We start from the raw sequence: 25,352 nt of genomic DNA, 5'->3' as shown, positions 1-25,352 counted from the left end.
AGCTCCAAGGAGATTATGTTGAAAAATAAAAAAAAATTTACCCAAAAAAAATTGTTTTTATACTTCATTCTAAGGACTTATTGAACTACCCTCGTATATCTTTGCATATTCAATGATTTCAAATTCAGATCTTAAAAAGTGGACATTTCCAACTTAAAAATCTTATCAGGCGAGCAAGTTTAAGTTTGAAGTCCTTCATACAAAATAATTATGAAAAATCGTTTGAAATAGAAGAATTTTGAATTGAAAGTATTAAATAATAATTCTAGATCGAAGCATTCGAAGTGCTTTGTTTTTAAATGAAAGTCGTTCGAAGATTCCGGGCGTAATTATTTTATAGTTATCGCAATCCAATAATTTTAAATTACAATGCTTAATCTTATGGACAATTTCAAATTAGCAGTGGCAAACTGAATAATTTTGAGTTGAATCTTTTGAATTAATAAGATTTTGTTTAAAATTAAATGGTGAAATTTGGAAAATCAAAGCAGCTCAAATTTTTTAATACTTGAACGTGTGTTGAATAATCCATAGTGACATTACAGTTAATCTGACGATGATCTAACAGTTGCCGGTGCATATGTAGTGAGAAAATTGTATTATCTTTCTGCTTATCAAGTATAAACATTATTATAATAACTGCGGATTGGTATTTAGTCTATTTGTGCTTTCCCAAATCTCTCAGAAAACGCTATAATGTCCCAAATTTGAAGATATCGCGTGATCAGGGTTCTTTTCCCATTGTCATTCTTACTTAAAATTTTGGACATAAAATGTCATCTGCTGGATTGTTAAATCGCAATTGGAGAAAATTATAATAAATAGTTTAGCATATATAATATGTAATTCAAAGGAAAAAGATATTACATTTTACTCACCATTTACGCACTGAAAAATATATTTCACCAAAACGGTAAATAACTAATAATGCTTTAGATTCTACCACATGACATCGTCTTACTATATTTGATGTTATCGACCTTATCGATTGAATTTAACGTGATGATAGTATACTCAATAAATTCACTGTATTGCAAATCTAAAAGACTGAAATTGAAATTTCGAGATTTAAAAAAAATTCAAATTAAAGGCGCTTCAAATTCTATAATTTGTAGTTGAGGCAATAAAATAAAAATTATTTAATGATGCAATTCCATTAGTACGTGGATCTTAATATTTGAACAATATTTTCAGTGCTTCCTTTTCAGATTTAGAAATTTTTATGGTCCGAAATTAAATGTAATATTGCAATTTATAATTTTAAATAAAATCGGTTTGAAAATGTCAAATTTGAATTATTTTCGTGTTTAGAGATCTCGAAATGAAAGTTGTTTCATGTGGATGGCTTCTACTTTTGAGGCTTATAATTGAAGCATTTTTTTATCTACACACGGAAAAAATAAATTCGCATGAATTACAATTTATACCTTAATTCTTGCGCTATATATAGTAATTATCGTATTATAATAGCGTAAAATCGTGATATCGTACATTGCAAGATTTTACATTATATTATTATTTATTATATTATACACGAGGGTTCTAGTAGTGGCCAAGCGATGTTAGTGAATTATAATATCATACAAAGCTCCGAAACCTGCTTGTACGTTATCATATTGCGCCTTATTTCAACATAGAGGTTGCGATATCATTGTGCGAAATCTTTTTCTCCGTGCATGTTGTCAAATATTAAAATCTTTGATTTGGTACAATATTGAATGCTTGAATTTTAAATTGTTCAATTTTGAATGTTTATGATTATTAATTATAAATAATTTTAATTTAGAATTGTTCAGCATTAGCTTCATTAATTTAAAAAGTCTTTTTTGAATTCTTAAAATAAATTTTTCAGTTTTTAAGTTTTGACTTTTATCACTTAAATATTCGGGAGAAGTTTTGGAAAAGTGGGAATTTTTTTCTGAGTCTTCAGTGGCTACCCTGATTTGGGTTTTGTATCTTATCTCTAATTTTTAAACACACAATAATGCGAGCCGAGTTGATTAAGAGTTCTTTCATTTATTTAAACTATCTAATTCATTTAATATTTCATTAAGGTAAATTCTCGGGTGAGAAGTCTGATTTCCTTTCTCGACTCATAAGCTGAAAACATTATATACACTGAATTCATGCATCGTATTGCACAGTAGACGCAAGGTGTTTGCAAAGTCCTGTATGATTTATACCGGCTGTAAGCCGATGTCATCTAACTTTTAAATTAAGATCCTAGTGGCCAAACAGTGTTGGTGACCCATCGTGTTGGAATAACTTGGTATTCTTTCTACTAGGCAACGAAGACCTATTTATTACTCTCCTAGGAGTCGTCTAGCTAAACTTCCTGTAAATAAGTCGTCAGATGCATTCGTCATGTCTACTTTTTTCATTCAATATTATACTTTTCTTTTTATTTCTTCTTCTCACTTACCCACAAATCTATGTAGCATCCTTTTCTTTACTCTTGCACTATTTAGAGCATTTAAGTATAGACAAATGAATTGAATTTTCAGAACAGTTTCAACTCGCTCAATTTTAATTATTTGTTCGTGGAGTCTGACCTTTTAACTCGGAGGGCACCAGATCAAAATACATACGTCGAACTCTTTTCAAAACATTGTTTCTGAAACATTTCATCTCTAGTTTAAAGTAGCTTTTGGATAAACATGAATAAATTTTAGGGCAAGATCCAAGGGTCAAGACTGGGGAGAAAATGACTCGCCGGGCCATGTCCAACGAGAGGATCAAGATGTTTTTCGAAGTAATTTTCCCTTCCTGAGTCTTCCGCTATTAATAAGCTCATAACTCTTCAAATCTATATGTGTATTTTCAGATTTGCGCGAGCGTATGCATGTGTGTCCAGGTCACTGTCGATCAGTTTCTGCGTCGATACACGTCGCGGTTAAAAAAATTATGGTCGTTATTGTTTTTCGTTGCCTGGCGCAGCTGCTAAACACGAAATCTCGGTTTTCATGGTACTTTTTGCATTTCGTAACTGATGCGACACTTTTGCCGTATTTTTCCTATTCCGCACTACCAATCGAGTAACACGTGCTACGCGTTTCAATAAAGACTTTTTTCCTTATAAATGAAAAACTTGGCGATTCCATTCCACTCCACTCCCTTCCCACTTTCTTCGCCAACTTTTTTGTTATCCAAGAGTCAAGAGTTTTCAAGAATCGAACGTAAAAGTTACACTAAAGAGCACCGTGTATCGCTAGACGCAACTGACCGACAGCTGTGAGAAATATTTTTGCGTCCACACAGGTTGTGGCGAAACTTGTGGTTACATCAGAAGAGGGATGAATTTTTACTGAAACTGGTTTCAATTCTGAGTTTTCTGGTTGTGATTTACATAATTCTACACGAGAACAAATTGTACAAATTTTTGGGGATTCGAGTTTAAAATGATAGATCATTGAACATAGAGAAAACAGAGGGACAATTTAATTTGATTTTAAATAATTTTGGGCCTGAAACTTTTTCTGCACATTCATCCCTCTTTGCAGGCTGCAATATCGTCATAATTTGTGTTACATAATTATGAACGTGCACTATATTATTTTTTATTCTCCACTATTCATGTGTTTTCTTTCGCGAATTTTTAAAGAAACACTACACTTACACTTCTCATACATTTCCATGAGCAAATAAAATTACATTTTGTAAATCAGTGTTTAGTTCAAATTCTATGCTGATTATTTTCTAATTAGAATTTTTGTTTCCTTATCCTACAATAAGAATTAATTTAAATGCAATCATGTAGCTGATTGTATTTTGGACAATAAAAATTTCATGTTTGAAGAGTGTTAAACCAAAACAGCCTAACTCACAGAATTGAAATTATTCAGAAGGGATCAAAAACACGCATAAAATCAGATTGAAAATTTAAAATAAAATAAGAAGTTACTTCTGTGGTATGGGAAACCTGAAATGAACAATGAAAGTTGAGTTTTTGAAAAACGACTTATCTTCAACAATTTTAATTATTTAGTTTTCTTCAGTTTTGAAGCCCAAGAATTGTAATTTTTACGAATATGAATGAATATAATCCTAGAATATAAAATTGTCCATGAATTGTTATTTTTGATAACTATTTATTCCAACAGGACTTCGACTGATTATGTCCAATTTTGTCAAATATTGTTTGCGTGGGGTCCTTTGTATTCCTTGGAGTAACTAAAAAAAATTAAGTGGTTTGACACTCTTTATTAAATACGAAAGAATTATTAATTTGCTCAACTTGTGCAAAGAAAGGTACATTGACATCTTACATTCACATTGATACAGCTGAAGTATGCATCGAAATGCATACATGAAAGATACACTTACTTTATTTAGTGACATGATGTTGGAGTTGATGTTGCATCATTTTCTCTAATTGCTTAACATTGTAATAACTGTGTTCTTTCAGAAACTTCATTTCTCGCATTCGAAAATTTCGTACTACGATTATATTAGTTTACATGAATTTAATTACATTAAATGTATTGAAGCACTCCTCATTATTTGTATATACTTTGTGTAGAAAGATGTCACCGAACATCATTTTGAAATTGACTAAATCCCGTAAAAAACTAGCTTTGCTTATATAATAATCAATTCCGAAGTAATATTGTTAATTAATTAGCTGAAAACAGAGTTCTAAAATATATCAATCTTTCTATTCAAACTTGAATACATAAAGCTGAAATTTAAAATGAGATATATATATATATATATATATATATATATGTGTGTCTTTTTATTTTACGAGTCCTAATTTCATAAAAGTATTCATCGTAATACGAAATCTCGTGAGCGATTTGTTTTAAGACCTTGCTAACATAATCTTCTGTCTATAAAATGATTCTATCACGTATACTTTTCTGCTTTTATCTCGTAACCGTTTCAGGGCGTCTCTTTCGCTGTATATTTCATTTGCCAGAACAACACACAAAGCCCGCATACCTTTTTGCACATTTGTATACTAACACACGCATACGCACACGTAAGACTTTCATATGTGTAAACAAATGTGATTGTGGGGCGCGAGAAGAGGGTTGAAGGAGGGAGGTGGGGAAGTCGGAGGAACACTACATTGCATAAGGAAACTATCTCGGCGAAAAGATACGCCGGGAGGAGAAAAGAACGAATACCACAATCTTGTATTCTCAGCGGCGAAGCTTACATTCTACACGGTTCAGTGAGCAACCCACGCCACGTTACGAACTTGTCGATATGCGCAGTCGACGAGAATGCTCAGAACATTTTTTAAAGCTTTTTTCTAAGAAAAATTTCTAATGCGAATTCAAAGATTTAAAGAAAGTTGGATTTTTTCACTAAAAAAGAAACGTTGCTATTCTATGATCCATGGTCAAAATTATTCTTGATTAATTGTCTATTACGTAGAATATAAAGCATGGTGCTTATATTGGGATATTGATCTACTGCGCAGGCTTATTACAGCATTCATAGAACGCTCCATTTCATTATGAGGAAATTATTATGAAATCTGAAATGTTGACAAATCCAAATCATAAGGTGGGTTGTGCTCCAGGCATATAATCTGATTCTCTCTCGTTCTCTCTTACACTGTTAAAATAAGTGCACATCTTCACTGTACATTAATTAATGGAATTAATTTCGAGTGTATAAATGAAAAAAAACTTTTTTAAGTTAAATGGACATCCGTCCAAAAACCTTCCATGTGGTGAAAAAATAAATGTTAATTCTTTCTAAATTTTCTTAGTACGGCTAGTACGTTTCTAAGATTATTTACGGATCCCCAAACGTACAAAAATAGTATTTGCATTAATGATGTATAAAAAACCTTACATTACATATGTGGTCAGAATTACCCTCATGGAGCATAATCGCTTGAAAAATTATGGCACAAAAACTCATTGTTTTCGATATATAAAGTGAATATATGTATTTATGATTTTTCTTAAATCTTAAAGTAAATGACTCAAAGTATAATCATATGCGTAGAAAGCAAGCCATTTTAACAATAAAAATAAACTAATAGATTTATGCTTTCACGATGATTCATTTTGATAAAAAGAGATATTTCGGGTTTCACTCGTGTAAAAAACTACGAATTGTTTGCCGACTATTCGTAGTTTTTTACATGAGTGAAACCCGAAATATCTCTTTTTATCAAAAATAAACTATTTTGTGTCAAAAATACAATAATTTTTGTTGTACAGATAATTATTTGTTTTTTACGTAGGATGAATGCAAATTTAATCCATTGAAACTGCTTATTCTTCAAAGTAAATTTTTGTAGAAAAGGATATTGTTCTCTATGGCTCATATAGTTTTTATGGCGATTATTTAACTTTTCTATAGTTTTCTGTACATTCCGTCGTCTAAAAAATTTGAGAAAAATTGAAAGTGATTTTTTTTCTGCACGGAAAATTTTTGGGTGGTGCCCCCTCAAAACAAAGAAACCTTTTTTTTATTTGAGCTATCCTCTAATAAATATGATTATCAGTACTGATGCTTTAATATAAGGACCAAGAGTGTTATTTCAATGGAAACAAATTTTTACGACTTAGCAACGTTCCTTTTTTAAATTTATAATTATATGTCGTATTGTAAGACAGAAAAAATAGAAACTTTGGATCTACTCTAGGAAAGGGATACTACGATCACATGATAAATCCAACGTCGATGACCAGTGCATCGTTTAGGCATGGTTCTCATAATGGACATCACAACACGGGTCCAATGACCATTGAGTATAACGGTCATCATCCTCCGCGAGAACCGCGGAAAGAGGAGAGTACCCTCGTCAGAAGAAGCTTCCGAAGAAGCGGAGACGAGTGGCGCGCCGATAGTAGGAGGTGCGTTGTCATCCATTCCATTAATGGTCGTTGTCGTCAACCTCTCTTCTCTTCAAATCAAAGTGTTGCAATAACTGATAAAAAATAATATATCTTAACTCTTATTTAAACTCCTAAATTCCATAAATTCTAAAAAGCATTACATCTGTTAGAAAAAAGTTGAAGAACCTATAGCCAGTCTAATTAAAATATTTTGCTCTTTAATACGATGCCGTCGACGACGACATTAGCTGAGTTTGCGACTGATGAATTTCTAAAAATGTCAATCAAGAGTAGACTCTTTCATATGCACATTATTTTAATAACACTCTTCATTTGAAGGTGGATCAGTAATTAAATTAAAGTTCAATACTTCTTCTGTCAGTGATCTCGGCTAATTTCGAGATTGGCTTATAAGAAGACGAAGGTAGGATTGAGACGTAATTTTAAAAAGTGTGGTATGTGTATGTGCGCGTGTGGCACATTGGCAGGTTCACTGAACGGAGGGGGAAAAAGACAGTGAGATTTCATGGAGGGACCAATGTTGATGACACTCAGGAAGAATGGTCGTGGGAGGCCGATCGGCAAGGTAGTCAAGACAGCGCTACCAAAGACTCCGGGATAGACACCTCTAGTACCTTCACGAGCAGTGAAGACAGCAACAGGGGCGACCTGCCCAAGGTACGGGCCGATCGAACCTATTGAAATAAGATTTTAGTTCAAAAAATTCACCCTCTGAAACTATCAAAAAGTCAATTGAAAATACAATCAAAATTAAAAAAAGTAACTAAGCAAAAATGTGGATGGTTCATCAAGGATGGGTAGCTTTTCTGGACTTGTCTCTACTCTGTCTTGTGAATTGTTCGTAGTCACATAGAACTATGGTGTTCGTACTATCTTTAACATGACTACCAGAAATATTTACCGTACCCTAAATTTTTATGTATATTAGATAATTCTAAATAACTGCATTCTGGCATTCATGTTACGATTTTCTGCAGTAGCTGCTAAGACTGAGATCGATAAATTCACGAATGCTTGGGTAAATCTTTTGACGATTTGATCACAAATAATTAAATCATTTGTCCACTTACAAATAATTTTTTCATAACATTCGATTACTCCAACACTCGTCGAGTACGGGCTTGTAATTCTGAAAAAAGTGCTTACTTTTGAATGAATGCAAGGTTCTCTTAATTGCTAGCGTCTGATCAAATTAAGGTATTCTCTCTTTTCACGAGACTTGTTGGTTTTTCTCTACATTTTCATTAACATATACATTTACAAATACACGAACGGATAACTTAACCACTTCTTAATAGTAAAATAATATTTTCCTTCTGAGAAAGTTACGTCGTTAGGCTACAATAATTTTGCTTACAATTGACATCAGTAATAGTTCTGGTACATATATTAGCAAGAGCATAGTAACTAATATATAAAAATCGCCTGTTTTTTCTTCTGAATTCACTCTCATTTACTTAGGCATCATGAAGATGGAAGCAATTAGAGAATTAATAGTGTTTTAAAATGTATGGCATTGAGGTATATTTATTTGTTAAGAATGTACAAAAGTTGATGTTTGTTAAAATATTGGATAGCGTTTAAGCTATATTTGTTGAAATGTATATATATATATATATATATATATATATATATAATTGTACACATATAATAGCAATATCAATCCTCAATGCTCAAATGAAAAAGCAGGAAGATACATTCTTTTTCAGAGTTATAGTAGATAATAAGCTTGGTAGTGAGTAAATAATAACGACTAGTATTGATTCATCGTTTGACGTACCTACTTTCCATTTGGATGACAGTTTCCAATAGTTTCCGAGCGATCGACCGTTATTCGTAAATTTGCGCGTACTAAAGCAATCGGTGCGTTTTGATAGTTCGATTATTCGCTATCATCATGCTACGACGTCGTAAATAGAACTTGGATTGGTTGCATTAGAATCATCCGAATGGAATGGCAGCATTCATTATTAAGTGCCACATTGACTTCATACGGGATAACAAAGTATATTCATTTGTTGACATATAGCCACGGATTGACGTACGCGTTTGATTTAACTCTCGAAAATGTATAAAAATCATATTTTCAAGAAAGATATGTTCAGACCATTCAAACTATTCCATTCTAGCAATATTTGAGGAAAAATTAAAAAATCACCATCATTGTATTATAATTCTTATTTGTCAATGAAAAAGTTTCGAAAAAATAATTGTATACAATCCGAATAGTATTGTGAAAATATTTTGTAGAAAAAAATGTAGATTTTCGAGGGTTAAGCAGACAATAGACAAAAGATACTAGACACTAGACAAACTACATGATCACTATCTTTTCTTTTAAATTCTAACTTTCTGTAATATGACTCGTGAAAAAGCGAAACCCCTCCTCCTAAATTAAATCCACCTCACGAAATGTTACTCGATAGATATAAGAATAATTATTAAACTTTGATAGACAAGTTACACAGGGACTCTAGACATAAAACCAATATATCTTCTGATATCTTGCATGACGCTCGAATGTTGTCAAAGACTGAATGCTGAGGACGTTGCCTTTTATCGCATGTGTGGCATGTGAGATTCATCTATTCAAGCTTGCATAGTCGCTTCTTGCTGAACATATATCGCAAAGATCAGAGATATTGCTATAGTATTATATAGTAAAACTCACTGAATGCGATGACGTATATGTGTATTAGCTTTCAAAAATATTCTGTTTATGTCGTTTATTTTATGGATAATATTTTGCAAACCCTCAAGTCAGTTCAACTTACAATCATAACACAAGAACCTACCTGTATTAAGGATGATTCACTGTGCAGTTCTACTTATTTATTGTTGTTGAGCTTATCGTAGTGTTCGTCATTATTTTTTGTAGATATGTATTGTACGATATCGAGAAACGGTGACAGGTGTAAAGATGATTTGGTAAATGATTGCCATGAACAATAAAAATGGACTTAAAACCAAAAAATGGACATCCATATTGAATCATAAATTACAATAACCTTAAGTCAAGCAATTTTCTCGATTCGAACAAGGTAGCACACAAGTTTTACTCGAGATCTCGTGAAAACACTCTGCCCAATTCATAGCATTCCCTGTCGTGGCAAGTAAGCAATGATGGCCAAAAGATGATCGGTCACATGATTCTGCGGAAGTCCTCAGGCGCTGGAAGTAGTAGTAGTATACTGGGACTGAAGGTAGTCGGAGGAAAGCTTCTAGAAGATGGTTCTATGGGTGCTTTAATTGAGAAAGTGAAGAAGGGAAGTACTGCTGATGTGGAAGGACAACTAAGACCTGGTAAGAAGATCTTCTACTAAAAACAACCACTAGTAAAAAATCTGCAGGTTTCACGACGAGTTTCTCCAATATCTACAATATATAACGAACCAACTACCAATTACACATCTGACACTAAGATTTGAGGGTATACCATAACCCAAGGCACTAAACGAAACATGAGGACTCGTCGGCCTGTTCTTCTGGAAATTCAAGCAGTCCATCGCTGATTGATGCATGTTTTAGGTGACGAAGTTATCGAGTGGAATGGAAGGTGCCTACAGGGCAAGAGCTTTCAGGAAGTTTACGATATTATAGCTGCATCGAGGCAGGAGCCTCAGGTAGAACTGGTAGTTTCGAGGAACCTATCTTCGTCAACGACTATACCCGGGGAGTCAACGATTGCTTCAACGACCACCCCTTTAGCCTCCAGGCGGGCCGCTGCTCAGTCTCAGTGGAGGCAGAAACACGAATCCATAGGCGGTACTCAGCAATCTCATCATAAAGGTAAATATAGATTTTGGTTGTTGTGTGACTTTAGCGCTTCAGATGTCGATCTCAAAGCTTTCACGATTTTTGCAAGTACATTAACGTGCTTTTACCAACAATTAGCATTTATTGAGAATTTGGATACAACTATCATCTAGCCTGTAGAATTCTTAATGTATAATTTATAGAAGCTATCATGAGTATTATAAGTGATGCTATAAAATAGCATTAAACAGTACAAAGTAATTTAGATGGTAATTTGCATTTATTTGGATCAGGAACTCGCTTGTATAAAAACTGTACCATTTCATATAATCATATAAGAATGATAAAATTAACAAGCAGCTATACTGTCACAGATTATCTGATGTTTCGCATTCCAGGTTTTAAGAAATGTATACTTTGGAGTAGACTTACAAATTAATACAGATTTTTACTATGTGTTCCTTTTGCCCTTTTTCCATGTTTAACCCTGATAAGTGATAAATTAAGGCCATTTAAAACAATTAACAGACATGTAAATTGTACACGCTTAGAACATTTATTTTTTTGTTGGATACTAGTAGAAAGTAGATCGTAGTGCTGACGCACCCTTGTTAATTCAACAACCAGCCACCGTACAACTAGTTTTATGGGAGCAACAACTTTTACCATACTATTTGTATCTCTGAATTTCTATGCTGTTTTCTGTTGATACCACTCGATGCGAAAATCCCAAATACCTCTCACATTAGACTCTACAACTATGCGCTACTTTTTCTCTCCATCTTCGTAATTTCTGAGGTTCAAGTTTAGTTGAAAAGATAGATGCAAAGAAACTTTTATTTGAAATTTTTTAGATTTTTTGCGGGAAATTATGCCGAATGCTGTTAGAGAAGTGTAATTAGTTCCTGCTGGACTTCGACGGTATTAGATTTATTGCGAAGCTTGACTGTCGTATTATTATGAGAAAAGGCACTTTGAAAGCGGAAATAGCTTGAGTAACCGAAACCTTATAGAAAACCGCATGCTTAAGATATTAAATTGCTAAAGACGTTTCCTGTAATTTATTTACAGAACTTTCAGTAGATGAAAGGTTTGGAAGGAAGCCTCAAAGATTCAATATTTTGTTGATTATGTGTAAGTCAATATATCAGGAACTTTTAAAGGGTTATGGAAATACTATATTTCTTCAAACAAATATGTATATATACTCTCTATCTATTCACTAGTTTTTCTGTAGAAATTAATACACGTCAATAATGGTTTTAGAATTTTTAAATGTTAACGTTTTTTGTTTTAAGATAAGGGGCTTTATATGTACATCAATTCTCATTGTAATTTTACGCACAGTATTCGACATTAACGATTCATTTCCTCAGCAACCGGATGAACAAGTGATTGATGAAACTATAATAATATTATATTGATTTAGCTTCTGAAATGCATGGAGCCAATACCTGGTTGTCAGATATTATTCATACCAGATCAATCAATACTATTTAAAAACATTTTAATAATGATATTTGTAATGTTGAACTGAGAAATGATTGGATTAAAAGTGGTTTGAACTGCTTATTTTTTATCTATTAAGATTAATTTAGAAAATTCAAACTACAAAAAAGGAAGTCAAGAGTAGAAAAAGTATATCTGGAAGTAATTAAACTTAAAATTAAATCTTCTAAACTAGAATGCTGCCTGATGGGAAATGTGGCTGAAATATTGTTGAAACGCACCATTGTAAATGTTTGTAGGGTAAAATAATTCAAGATCCTTTGTATTTTTTACCCTGGATTGTTCCGTTCGTACGTGTGTTGATGGTTTGAGGGTTTAAACTGAAGTTTATTTTGAAATTTTCGGATTAAACACAGTAGTATGATCGTTGCAGACTTATACGACACGAGGCGAGAGAAGCCTTCGGTTTTAGTTACGTCACCGGGTTCACCGGATGTTCACACGCAAGGAAGAGGAAGGCATATACGCCAAACTACGGGGAACGTCAACTTCGGAGGTCGAATCCAGGTGAAGTTGAACTTCGATCCTGTGGCGCTTCAGCTGATAGTGACTCTTGTTTGCGCTACTGGCCTCCCCCCTCGAAGCAGCGGCCAAGCAAGGAGTCCTTATGCAAAAATATTTTTACTTCCTGACAGAAGGTAAGTTCGAATCACTTTCCATTCATTTATTTGGGATTTAATAACTAGTCTTTCCTGTTTCAATATTACGATTATCCTTTCGACATTGCATACACATAATGTGACTGAATTGAATATATAAAGAATTTCTTGTTTATATAAAATAATTTTGTCTGTTGAAAATATTCGTGATTTTAGTTTTCATGCACCAAAAAATAAATAATTTAGTAAAGAAACTGTTGGAGTGAGTAAAAAGATATCCATGTTTGATGGCGAATTTGACACTAGTGCCAATTTAGATGACCTAGATTAATAGATGCAAACTTTCTTTGTTTTGTTAACTATAAAATCATTGTATCATTTTATTTTGAGAACCCAATAATTAGATCACGATTTTGAAGAAGTGAATTAAATACTAAAAACTTCTAGAATAAAATGTACAGTAACTATGTAGATTATAATATTATGTTAAATATTATCTTTACTAGAAAAATATCTATGAAGGATAATTATACTTTTAGCGAAAATTCCAAAAAGCGAACGAAACCTTTGGCCAATACGAATGACCCAAGGTGGGACCAAACCTTCATCTACAATGGAATCAGGTGGTCGGAGTTAAGGCAGAGAGCACTAGAAATTACTATCTGGGACTATGGTAGATATGGTGCCAACGACTTCATTGGAGAAGCCATCATAGCGCTAGCCTCTTCTTCTCTTAGCGATGAGTTGGAATGGCATTATTTAACTGCCCACGAAGAGCATCGCCATTCAAGGTATGTCGTATGTTCATGTAATCCACCTAGATAAGTTGAGAAAATTCCGAACAAAGTAGAGTATTTGATGCTTTACCAGTAAAAATTATCGCGTTAATTTTGCCTCTATTAAAAAAAAATTTGTAATGAATTACCGGTAACGCATAGTGAACAAAAAAAATGGTTATACCTTTAAATGGGTTCGGATTATATTCAGCCAAATTTATCTCACTTTAAACCAAATTTGGTTGAAATTTAGGACTTTATTATCTGACTTTATAGAGTTGATTTCTTTCTTCATTTTCGATCTTTGATTAATGTATAAAACAGTCTTCGGAATGGAAAGGTAAGTTAAATAAAAAAAATAAGAAAAAACTTTGTTTTCTTGTAAAACGGCAACGTTTCGGACGCCACATGGCCCCTTTTCTAGCTTGAGAATATTAGTTGAGAAGACGAGTAAAGGAAGAGTAGATTTTCCGTGTTGTCAAAATTTTGGTTGAGAAAAAGAAGAAATTTGAAAATGTCTAGAAACATCAGCAATGTTTATCATTGAGTATTTTTTAAGATACACCGTGATGGTTCAAAATACATAATATTTTGGATTTTGATGTTGGCTTATGTCAATATTAAAATACCAAACTTTAAAAATTTATAAACATGTCCATGAATATGGAAAATCGAACATTTATTCGTAAAAGTTGATAAGAATCACATTGTTGCTGAAAAGAGGCGAGCTAAATGAAGAGCTCCAAATACAAAACGGCGGCAAACGTCAACATGGAAAACCTAGTCTTCTTTTACTTGTCTTCTCAACTGATATTCTCAGGCTTGATAAGGGACCACAATGCTTTCGAAATGTTGCCGTTTTTTCAACAAAACAAGGTTTTTTTATTATATTTTTTATTTTACTGACCTTTCCATTCCGAAGGCTGTTTTATACTTTACAGAGTTGAGTCTTAAATTGAAACATATCTTACGTGAAATCAGATCTATTTTTTAACATCCAGATCAACTTTACTGAGTTTAATACCAATAATTATTGTTTATTATAAACGACAAACTTTGCATAACAGTTTATTTTGACTCAGTACTCGGAAAAAATGTAGCCATACATTTTTTCCGAGTACTGAGTCAAAATAAACAAATATGTTTATAATCGGACAGATGACATTAGCAAGTTCTTTAATACATAATAATGCAGCATGATTTATCATGAGTATTATTTTTAATCACTCAAATTAAAAAAAAGTTAGAATAAAAAATCTTTAATCTGAATAGAAAATATTTGAGGTCTGAGTTTAGCGCTAATTAAATAGGAATAGTTTTACAAAGCTTTAAAATTGAGAATGGATTTTATAGTTTATATTACAATTGAAGCGATTAAGTAAATTTTTCTATGTCCAGGTGGATGAGCCGGTTTAATAAATATTGTGCGAAAAATAGATAGCGCTACATGCGCATGTAATAATTTCGTTGAAATGTGAATGAACTGTTAGCACAATCATACATAAAAAGTGCATAAATCGTTAACAAAATCATCAGAAATACAGCTTTTTATTTATTTTACAAACAAACAACACTATTTAACAGAAAACTGGATCCTCACATCCTTTTTTTAACTTTGATGAGACTATTTTCTATTGTTAAATACTTGTCCAAATCATATATAATGGCCTTCAAATTATTAAAAAAAGATAATATTTTAAAATAATTAATTCATTAAGTTTGAATTATTTGAAATTTTTTAATACTGTAATACATTTAAATTTTAAAAAATAAAATAAAAAATGTCGAAACTGTAACTTTTTTACTAAAATGGGTTTACAAAAGCGAGAAAATATGTTTTTCAGAGAAAACTTAATTTCGTTAAAATGTGTAATTTGCTGCGTTCAGCTGTCCCTGCTTCAATTATAAAGAACTTAAAGGTCTAATCGAAATGGATATCAGCATCACTAATAACAGGACCTTTTCTTAAATTTAAAAATTGATTTAAAACTTGGATGCACACTGATACCATTTTTCTGAATTTTTTACTACCCAAAAAATGGAACAGAACGTTTCACTTAAATATTGCATTTCAAACTTAAGTCACATAGCATAATTTTGTTATCCGTCTATTTACAGTATACTATACATACGTCAATATTCGTGAATGAAATATACCTATTTTTTCATTCATTTATATAATATGTTCATATTTATCTTTTTTAACGTAATTGTAAATCATATTTATATTTTAATTGATTCATGAGTACTGTGAAGGCTATGTTAACTTTTGTATTACATAGTTTTAATAGAAAAATAAGAGAAAGTTTCGGTTGAGAAATTTTGAAAGAATGATTATCTTGAAAACAATATTTTATCAGTGATTTCGCATTATTCTTATGTAAAGATAAAAAGAATAACTCATCCAAAACTATGCATTTCGCACTTATCTGTATACAAAAATTTAAGATAATTTTAAAGATTAAAATTTAAACCCTGAGCGAGGTTAACAGAAGATAATTATTGATTTTAATAAAATGTTCGAAGTTTTACTCTTATTCAAAATAACGTTTTCGCATTGTTCGAATTTTTTAGAATATACTATTTAGTATATGAGAATATATTACTATACTACCGACTATATTATTTACGAACTTTCTTTGTAAATAAAATATCGGATTTGAACGTTGGAAAGTGTATCAGAAGACTACAAACTACTTTTATGCACTTCGTTTAAGCAGGAATTTCGCTAAAAATTATTTTCAAAGAAATTAAAACTGCGGCGATTTTTTTATATATTTTTTTTTGTACATAAATGTAGTTCATACTCCTCAGATACATTTTCTATAGTTTCAGTCCGACCTTTTATTTACAAAAAAAGTTCGTAAGTTCCAAAAAAATATTCATTAAACTAATGAAGTGAGGTCGGTAATATATATACTATAGGTAATATAGGCAACATTTTTAGAAATAAAAAAAAGTATGAATCCTAGGAATCAGAAAGGAAAGAAGTGTTCTGATTGGTTATAATGATATAGGTAAAGCAAAACAATGGGATATTAAGAAATTGTATAAAGTAATGCATCGTAACACATGTTACTTTTACATTATCATTGCCCAAAAACTATTGATAAGGCGGTACATTTATTCACCATCGCAGAAAGTACAATTTATTTAAAATCATAAGTGGCCAGAGCTACCCGATGGCCTGTGCTACTTGACTCTCCCCGAATTAAAACGGCTTATTCAAGTTTATTTTCCTATTTTTAATTACAGCTAAAGCTGTAGCTTTTACGCGGAATAATTGTTGATTTAGTTACTCCTTTTCCAGTCACTTTCATGATCTCGTCGACGATGTGACGACGCCAGGCGATTGCCATCTTAGTCCACCGTCAACGACCTCGAGACTTAGTGATTCAGATACTTCAGAGTGCGATATCACCGATTGCGATGGTTCCAGGGAACAAAGAAGGACAGCTGACGGTGCCAGCATAAGTAGTATCGGCAGCTCTTCTAGGTAAGAGGACTTTTCCCAATCTCATTAACGTTCCTTGATTATTCTCGTTCAGTCATACGAAACTTTATTCAGGAAACGAGATTAGTCTTGCGAGCGTCCAATGCATGACCTGTTTTATCAGAAAATATATTTCCTTTTCGTGACACAGGTATCAATTAGGTATTAACTATTATTCGAAAAAGATATATATTACGCAAACTTTTCGAAAAACCGTTTCCAGTTTTATTTTGCAAACAATAGGGATTCAAAAGAAATTATGTAGTACGAGTTTTATTATCACTTTACGATAGAGTTATTTTCCAAGAGGACGAACCATAAAAATTGGGTACTTGAATATTTCTTTCTTATTAAAATCTACTTTAGGAAGATCGTTTATTTACCATTCGTTTGCATCTATTGCGGTTTATCTTTCGATATTAGTGGACGGTAACAAATGGAGTTTTGCCAAAAGAAAGTATGATGCTAATGAGATTTTTCACTAAGTGATGACTCAGCTGAAAGTACTAAAGAATCAAGTGCATCGATTATATTTGATATTTTATTTGAAAGACAGCTTTGATAATTATGTAGAATTGTATTTAGTTTATCATGCGTAAACAACTCTTCAATCTGTTAATTCTGTCCTGAAAGTGAATTTTGTAGCAAGTTCTGACAATAGAATTCAGCTGCTACAAGGGAATAGCGACAGATCTCACACCTCTGTGAAACATTACTGACTCGCAGTATCATATTTAGTCAACGAGAATGGGGTGAACCATTCGATTTCCTCAGTATCTTCGGTTTAAGACGCTTACAAGGATCATAACAGCCGCCTTAAGCGTCGACGAAACGGTTATTCTCGTGTAACTTCTTCTGTAAATCTAATTGCCAATAATCCGAGGTCATAGTACTTCGAGGCATCGTGTCGTTTTCTGAATGTTTCTCTCTCCAAAAATCAGAGGACAGATTAAAAGCATAAATTAATTAATTAAAATTAAATTTATAAAATTTATTAAATTTACAAAATAAAATTAAATTAAATTAAATTAATGAATTAAAAAGTATCTTATCTTTTATTCTCATTTCCTCAAAAACAAGGTATCATTTTTTAAGAAAAATCATTTTCGTTGAAAAGTGAAATTAGCACTGTTTATCTTTCTCTGCTTCATCTGTTATTTGAACCCTTCTAGAGTTAACAAATTTATTTTAAATGGGAAGCATTTTTCGGAGTAAGCGTGATAAATCCATTCGAGTTCATTTCTTAATATTTAAGGATATACTGTAGCTTTAAATCCATTGATAAATATGCAATATTTTAATGGGCTATTATAACATTCTAGGCTGTTAAATAAATGAAAAATTTTCAAAATATTTTTAATATAATATTGTTTTCAAGCCATTTCTGTACAGTTTTTCAAAATTATATATTTTAAGAGTAATATTAAAAAGTATTTTCAAATTACTTTAAAACGCGTTTACATATTTAACATGTTTTATCAATTTACGTAATGAACCTGTAATCAGAATATAAAATTGTTCTAAAAATTAATTTTTTTATAGATGCACGTTCAAAATGTGAAGAAAATATTTTTTCTCTTCAAAATTATAATATTCCAAACATACAGAAACTATCAGTATCTCAATTTTTGCAAAAAACTTATTTATCACGTTTTGTACGCTAACTACAGACTTAATAGTTCCATTTTTCGGAATTTAAAGCCCGGAGAGTTTAATAGTCCGAGAGAGTTAATAGCTTCTAGTTGAACATTTTTTTGTATTGAAGCATTAAACACTATCTGATTTAAAATTTTAATTGTTCAAAATTATAAGATTTTCCAGTGAAAGCTTTAATAGTTGAATAATTAAAATTAAAATGTTCCAAAATGATTATACAAATAATTTTATATTGCAAACTTGTAAATGAGACCATCTGTCATTCATTAACTCATGTACAGTTTCAAATTTAAAGTTGTAATATTTCACCAATGCCTGGTTTTCAGCACTTCTTACACTACTATTGAAATTGTTTACCTGATTTTTTTGGCGCAAGAGCCATTTCAATTAAATAATAGGTTGTGTAATTGAAACGGTTCTTGCTCTGTAACATGAAGCGTTCAACAAATTGCAGGCATATAAGTTTAAACCATTTGTTCTGTATTACATTTTTTAATTTGGAGATTTTTTAAATCATACAGATGATAAATTGTTTAATTTTTGAATTTCTTGTATAATCGGGAGAAATTTTGGACACTAGCCCTAATCCTTATAAAGCTAATCTTAATATTACATAAAATCTAGGGACCGAATAAAAATATGGAACTATGACGCAGTGAATCTTCTTTCTTCAAAATTATTGTTAGATTCAAATATAGGTATTAAACTGTGGATATCATATTGTGATGGTCGTTTGTTAGTCGATCGTTTGTTAAACATTATAAAGCCTGGAAAATCTAGTTATGGTTATATTTGTTTTTTATTCAGAAAGTATAATGATCATAATAATGATCGAATTGAATATCCATTGTGGTTTCGATATCTTCAAGAATTAGATCGACTTTTATGATTTAGCCCAGTCCCACACTTGAAAATAATTTATGCGCTAATCTCTATCATTGCAACCTAGCGTCGAGCAATCTGCAATCCCGTAAGCGAATCTCTGCTCTTGTTCCGTACGAGTGTACATATAAAAACCAATATTTCCGAATGAATCGAGGCTGCAATCTTCAAACGAGTATAATCTGGTGTAAGATGAATATTCAGAGACGCCAGTGGAATTTGAAGAGTGAATCGCAAGTTTTTTAGCTGCTAATTTAATTTCAAGTGACGACAGTTTTCATTATGAAGAAATAGGATTAATGATAATTAATTTTCAGAGGAAAGAAAGGTATATTTAAACATTCCAATATGAAATCCTTCTATATGGTCAATCCAATGTTTAAAGTATGACTATTGCTGTCTACTTTCAAATATAAGAGAAGCATTGCAATGCCAGTTAATAATGTATATAAAATGTTCAAATCCAAAAATAATATACTATGCAATATTTTATTAAATGATGAGAGAAATGAACAAGTTGATAAGTTCGTATACTTTGGTAGCTTATTTAATAGGGACGAGAAGATAGATGAGGAATTAGATAGATGAATAAATGAAGGTAAGAAGGTTATTGGTAGAGTAGGTCCCCTTATCAGAAGTAAAAATATATCAAATAAAGCTAAAATGGCAATACATAATCCTATATTTGTACCGACTGTACTATACGGTAGCGAGACATGGACTTATTAAGAAAAAGATAAGAGTAAAATTAACGCAATTGACATGAGATTCATGTGCATAATATGCGGGAAACCCCTGATGGACAAAGTAAGTAACGAGATAATTCTAAAAGAACGTGGTGTAGAAGAGACGCTAGTAGACACATGGGAAAGAAATCGGTTAAGATGGTTCGGACATGTTAAGAGAATGCCAAATGAACGACTAACGAAACAAGTGTATCAAGGTAAAGTAAATGGCAGCGTGCCCAGAGGTAGACCGCGGAAAGAATGGTTAGAATGTGTGAATGGGACCCTAGTTAGAAGAGACATAAGAAGTCACAGAAACACGAGAGCCTGCATGAAAAAAAGGCATGGACATAAAAGAAGCTAGAGAAGTATGCCAGGACAGGAAAGTATGGCGGCAAATAGTTAATAAAAAGAGTGTCAGTACATTGAACGACGCTTGAAACAAAAGACCTTGACCACTAATGGACCCAAGTGGGGAACCTTACATAACGAATTCGTGAGGTTCTTCGCTTGGAGTGATTGCTAGAGAGATTGATCAGCAACCTGGGTCGGAGCAGTGTTGCGGAACGAACGTGTTATTTACTTAAATAGCACGAGAATTCTGGATCAATCTGAAAAATCTCTATCCCTTCCACACACTACTCCTTTCCCCTACCGAGTGAGTCACGCCTACCCTGAAAGGGAAATGGCTTAATGGTGTAATAATAATAATAATATAATTGTTGGAGCGACATTTTTCTAGTTTCTAGTGCTGTCATACTGATGTAAACTTAGGCTGTGGCAACACAAGAAAGGAAGGCGAGGATAGTCGAGGAGAGTTAGAGAGAAAGAGAGGCAAGTTATAAAACTGGGCAACAAGCCAATTGACATGCCAGTTGGCCTGCAACCACCGCTGGCTGCGGAGCCATCTCTATACTCGCATAAAAATTAACATTCCAACGATGATTTCCGATCGTTATTTGTGAGTGCAGTGTCTTGTTTCCCTTTACGCATGAATTTCTTTCCAACTCGTATTTAAGGGTAGCCAAAGAACCAATTGTAAACAATTTTCGAGGCTTGATTCTCACCTCCGAGTGGCTAGAAAGAAAATTCGACTCCTTTCAGTACCACAGTTTTTTCGCTAAGGATCAATCCTGGGATTTTCCTTGGACATTCAAGATGCTATCTTTCTTTCTTATTTTCCTTCTTTCTATCATTTTTCTTCTTCCGTTTTCTCTTTTATTCCTCCCTGCCTCATACCGTTCTTGTTCGAATTGTTGAATATGCCCTTAATTGCTTCGTCTCTCGATAATCCTTATTCAGAGAATGCAATTGAACTCCACGGCTTTTCTAGCAGCGATTATTCCTCGAGCATGTGCTCTCTTTCTTTTCATTTGCTCCCTCACCGCTCCTGAAGGAAGAATCGATTTCCTTAACTATCCTTTTAACTCTGAAGTCTCATCTCATAACAACCTTCTTGTAGCTATCATCAAAAACCAAATTGATTTGCGTTCGCTTGTTTCTGTTTATTAGATTTCTCGACATGACCTCGTATATAGATTAGACCTTCTACTGAATCTGAATATGGTAAATAGATTCACAATTCTGTAGCTTATCAGAAATGGTAATTTTCTAAAATTTACCGGAGAATTTTAGGACGTTGTTATAAAGTTTGTTTCTACAAATCAAATAAAATGAAGCATCTGGATGAAAACAAATTTTGTCAGAAGGCTTCTAGTCGACTTTTATTGTTCTATCCAGGATTGTATATCTGTTGATCGATCGTTAGTTTAAATGCCGGATGTTCTGGAAGAGAGTACTAACCTGAGAGTAAACAGCACATCATAGCGTAGCTTGAATTAAGCTAGTAGCTGGTAATTAGATTCTAAGTGCCATTCTCATCGATATAGATGCAGAGTATTGGTTCGAGTCCTGTGTTCGCCAGTTGATGTGAGGAGTCAGGTTCTCTTTCTGTATGCATAGATCGATCGGTAGAGTGCCATGGGTCCTAGAACGGAGAGCAATTTCTTGAACAATCGAATGATGTCCGTTTGATTTGAGTTATTTTGACTAGGAAGTCGCAGGTTTCTATGAGGGTGTTGTTATGATTTCTTTTGAATCCAACTTTGTTTTGTTTTTCTTTCGATCACGTTGGTCAAATCATCTTTTATATCTCAATATGTATTCACATATATCTCAATTAATTTTTTTAAATAAAGCTTTATTTAATAATTTTTAAAAAGCATAACATTTTATATGTATTTCATTTTACTTTATGGAATATTGTTAATTGTTCAAGTTTTATTTTGTTTCTGAATAATGGATTTAAAAATTCAATCCTGATCAAGAAGGAACCAAATAAAATTTAATTGATGAAATAACAGCCTGAAAACGCACCTTCGCACTGAATGCAAGTATATCTTTTGATCACTCAATCAGAGTCGCCATGGGCTCCGTATTCCTATCGTATCGTAATCCTTGGCGACCTTAATCCGCGAACCGGACATTATTAATCGAACGGTTATAGAAATGTACCGAATAATTGATACATCGAAATGCCCGGCAAGACACGGTCGGGGGTGGTTCTCTGTGCACATATTTAATAATGTTCGATATCGCCTAATAGGATTATCTAAAAGGGTTTCGCGAATGCCTTGATGAATCCATCGCCAGAGTGACTGGGCCGATCTATTGTATTGGAAGTAGCTGATGAGATAACCTCGATAAATTTTTCTTTGATCTGCTTTCAACATTCATCTGCGTAAAGTTCTATCCTAACTTTCCTTTTGTGATAAATGAGTTACTTTGTCATGATTTTTATTATAGCAGTGCTGACGTGTCTCAAAATTTTGGAACGAATTTTTTGTATAAAGTGCGAGAACTGGACTAGGGGATCATGCTGAATTTGGGAACGATTAAGGGAAATTGTATCATATAATTTCAAGTACATTAATTAAACAATCAATATGTGAGGCATTTTCATTTACATTTACATTTTATCCGATCTCGATACCATGATCTGGTGTATTTGAGTATTTTTGTAGCGAGATTTTCATTACGTGATTTATTGCGTAAAGCTGGTTCTTATATAGATATAAAAGTATGTATTCAATTTTTATAAAAAAGGACTGAATATAGTCGTGAGAGCAATCAGACATAACCACATCATATTAGATGAATAAAAATAACTTAGGATGAATTCAAATTTTCAACTAGGAAAAAAAACTATTTTTTTCAGAAATACCTTCAAAAAAAATATAAACAAATTCTTCATGTATTTCATTTTTCTCTGAATATTTTGTGTAAAATGTAAAAATCAACTTCTCTACTGTATGATTAAAAATATTTGAGGTTTACATTTTATTTTAAATATAACAGAAACTGCGTTAAGTAATTAATTTTTTCGTGAATCTTAATTTTATGTTAATAGTTTTCTTTGTTGTTATTTTAGGTTTCATAATATGCCGTCAAATTATAAGCGGTACGGCTACTTCAATTTATATATTTATTCACGATTCACACAATCATGTCCAGCATCCCTTTACTACTAGGCTTTAGAATTTGATAGAAGATTTTATGATTATGAGAATAGGATGACAGACGTTTCTATACATAATGATATTTGTGTACATATTGAATGCAATTAATTTTTAAAGTTAATTAACGCGGAATAGATAATATGATTGAGCTGGATAAAATTCTTTTATTGTTTAAAGAACAATTTAAAAATTAGGTCGTTAAGCAACGACTAGAAAATTAGCTCCATATAGATTTGTAGATTTCATTGTACCACAGTCGTGATTTCGAAGAACATCGTTAACTGCAGTTCGAATAAGTCTCTGAAGGAAGTTAACCGTACGCGACTCAAAAGGTACTTAACCGAACTGCAGTTAACGATGTTCTTCCAAATCACGACAACATTGCTTTCTGTATTTTGCGAGTATGTTAAAGACTAGGTATGGCTTTTAGATCATTCAGAGTTTTGCTCTAAATGTTTGGTGTGTTCCATTAATTTTGAAGTAAAAATGAAAAAGGAAGATTATTTTTGAATATCTCAAAATATATTTTTAAGAGACCTGTTGAATTCTTATAATGATTTGAATTTCAAATATTTTCTTTAACATTTATATTAAATACAAATATTGTTTCACTTATAGCTTTTTGACTACACACTTCTTTAAGGTTTCATGCACTACACACTTGTTCAAATAGACTCTATGGATTTTTTAAATGACTCTATTTTAACAATCGAAGCTCATACCTATCTTTTCGGTCATGGAGAAACTCTCGATCAATGTGACTCTACAGATTTTTTGATGGTCTACCATTTAAAAATTACTCATCCGATCAACTTGTGAAAATTCTCGGGTATTCTTTAAATATTTTAGAATCAATTTGTGTACTTTAAATGTGTCGTTAGATTTACAGTAATAAAAAGCGATGAACACGTCTGAATAAAAATGAGCTCTAAGCGTTAAAATTATTAAACTAAATGAGACAATGACCTTTATGATAAACCAAGCCTTAAATTGATAATGCACAAAACAATAGTCCCGGGTCAATATGAACCAGGGTGTAGTCAAAAGGTTAAATTTACCTATAGTGAGTGTCTTTTTTGTGGTCAACTTTGTCAAGGCATATAATACAACATTTGAAAATAGTTAAGTAAAGTTCTTTTGTCCAGAAGAACGAAACGTTATTTTACCATCTTCATTATTATACACATTTTTTGACACCAAAAATGCTATCGATTAATTTTTTTATCTGATTAAGAAAACTGAAGATTTCACAGCGGAAACCAAGTTGAAGGCTTTGTTTTTCTCTTTAAAATTTTCAAAAAAGGTTATAAGAATTATTACTTTTGACTAAAGCCTCTTACTATAATAATCTGTAACGCACAACATAAAAGCATATATTATAGAAAAATATCCTTCCAATTATCGAACATTTTCGGCTGATTAAAGACCAACATATACCAATGAAAAAAGTTAAAAAGAGAAAGAAAATAAGTAATCAAACAAATTAACCTCTCACTCTTTTATTTATTCTTTTTCCTTCTTGTTTTGAAAACTACGAGGAAACCAGCAATCAACATGTTTCGTGGCAAATTCAGACCTTTTTATCCGGGAAAATTTTCTTTATGTAGTTTATTG

The 25,352-nt window shown here is 32.3% G+C and overlaps 1 protein-coding gene across 1 annotated transcript in view; it reads left to right on the top strand.

The window, feature by feature from the left end:
* Positions 1 to 25,352, top strand: part of LOC117167819 (regulating synaptic membrane exocytosis protein 2) — a 124,374-nt gene that overhangs the window by 75,898 nt on the left and 23,124 nt on the right. Inside the window, exons 6-12 of the mRNA XM_033353022.1 lie at positions 6,611 to 6,821; positions 7,292 to 7,481; positions 9,920 to 10,127; positions 10,353 to 10,613; positions 12,463 to 12,727; positions 13,228 to 13,479; positions 16,775 to 16,960. Of these exons, the coding sequence (XP_033208913.1) occupies positions 6,611 to 6,821; positions 7,292 to 7,481; positions 9,920 to 10,127; positions 10,353 to 10,613; positions 12,463 to 12,727; positions 13,228 to 13,479; positions 16,775 to 16,960 (1,573 nt within the window). The remainder of the gene's footprint in view (positions 1 to 6,610; positions 6,822 to 7,291; positions 7,482 to 9,919; positions 10,128 to 10,352; positions 10,614 to 12,462; positions 12,728 to 13,227; positions 13,480 to 16,774; positions 16,961 to 25,352) is intronic.

This window comes from Belonocnema kinseyi, chromosome 2, assembly GCF_010883055.1.
Source record: "Belonocnema kinseyi isolate 2016_QV_RU_SX_M_011 chromosome 2, B_treatae_v1, whole genome shotgun sequence".
NCBI lineage: Eukaryota > Metazoa > Arthropoda > Insecta > Hymenoptera > Cynipidae > Belonocnema > Belonocnema kinseyi.
This window is presented reverse-complemented; position numbering and strand designations above follow the sequence as displayed.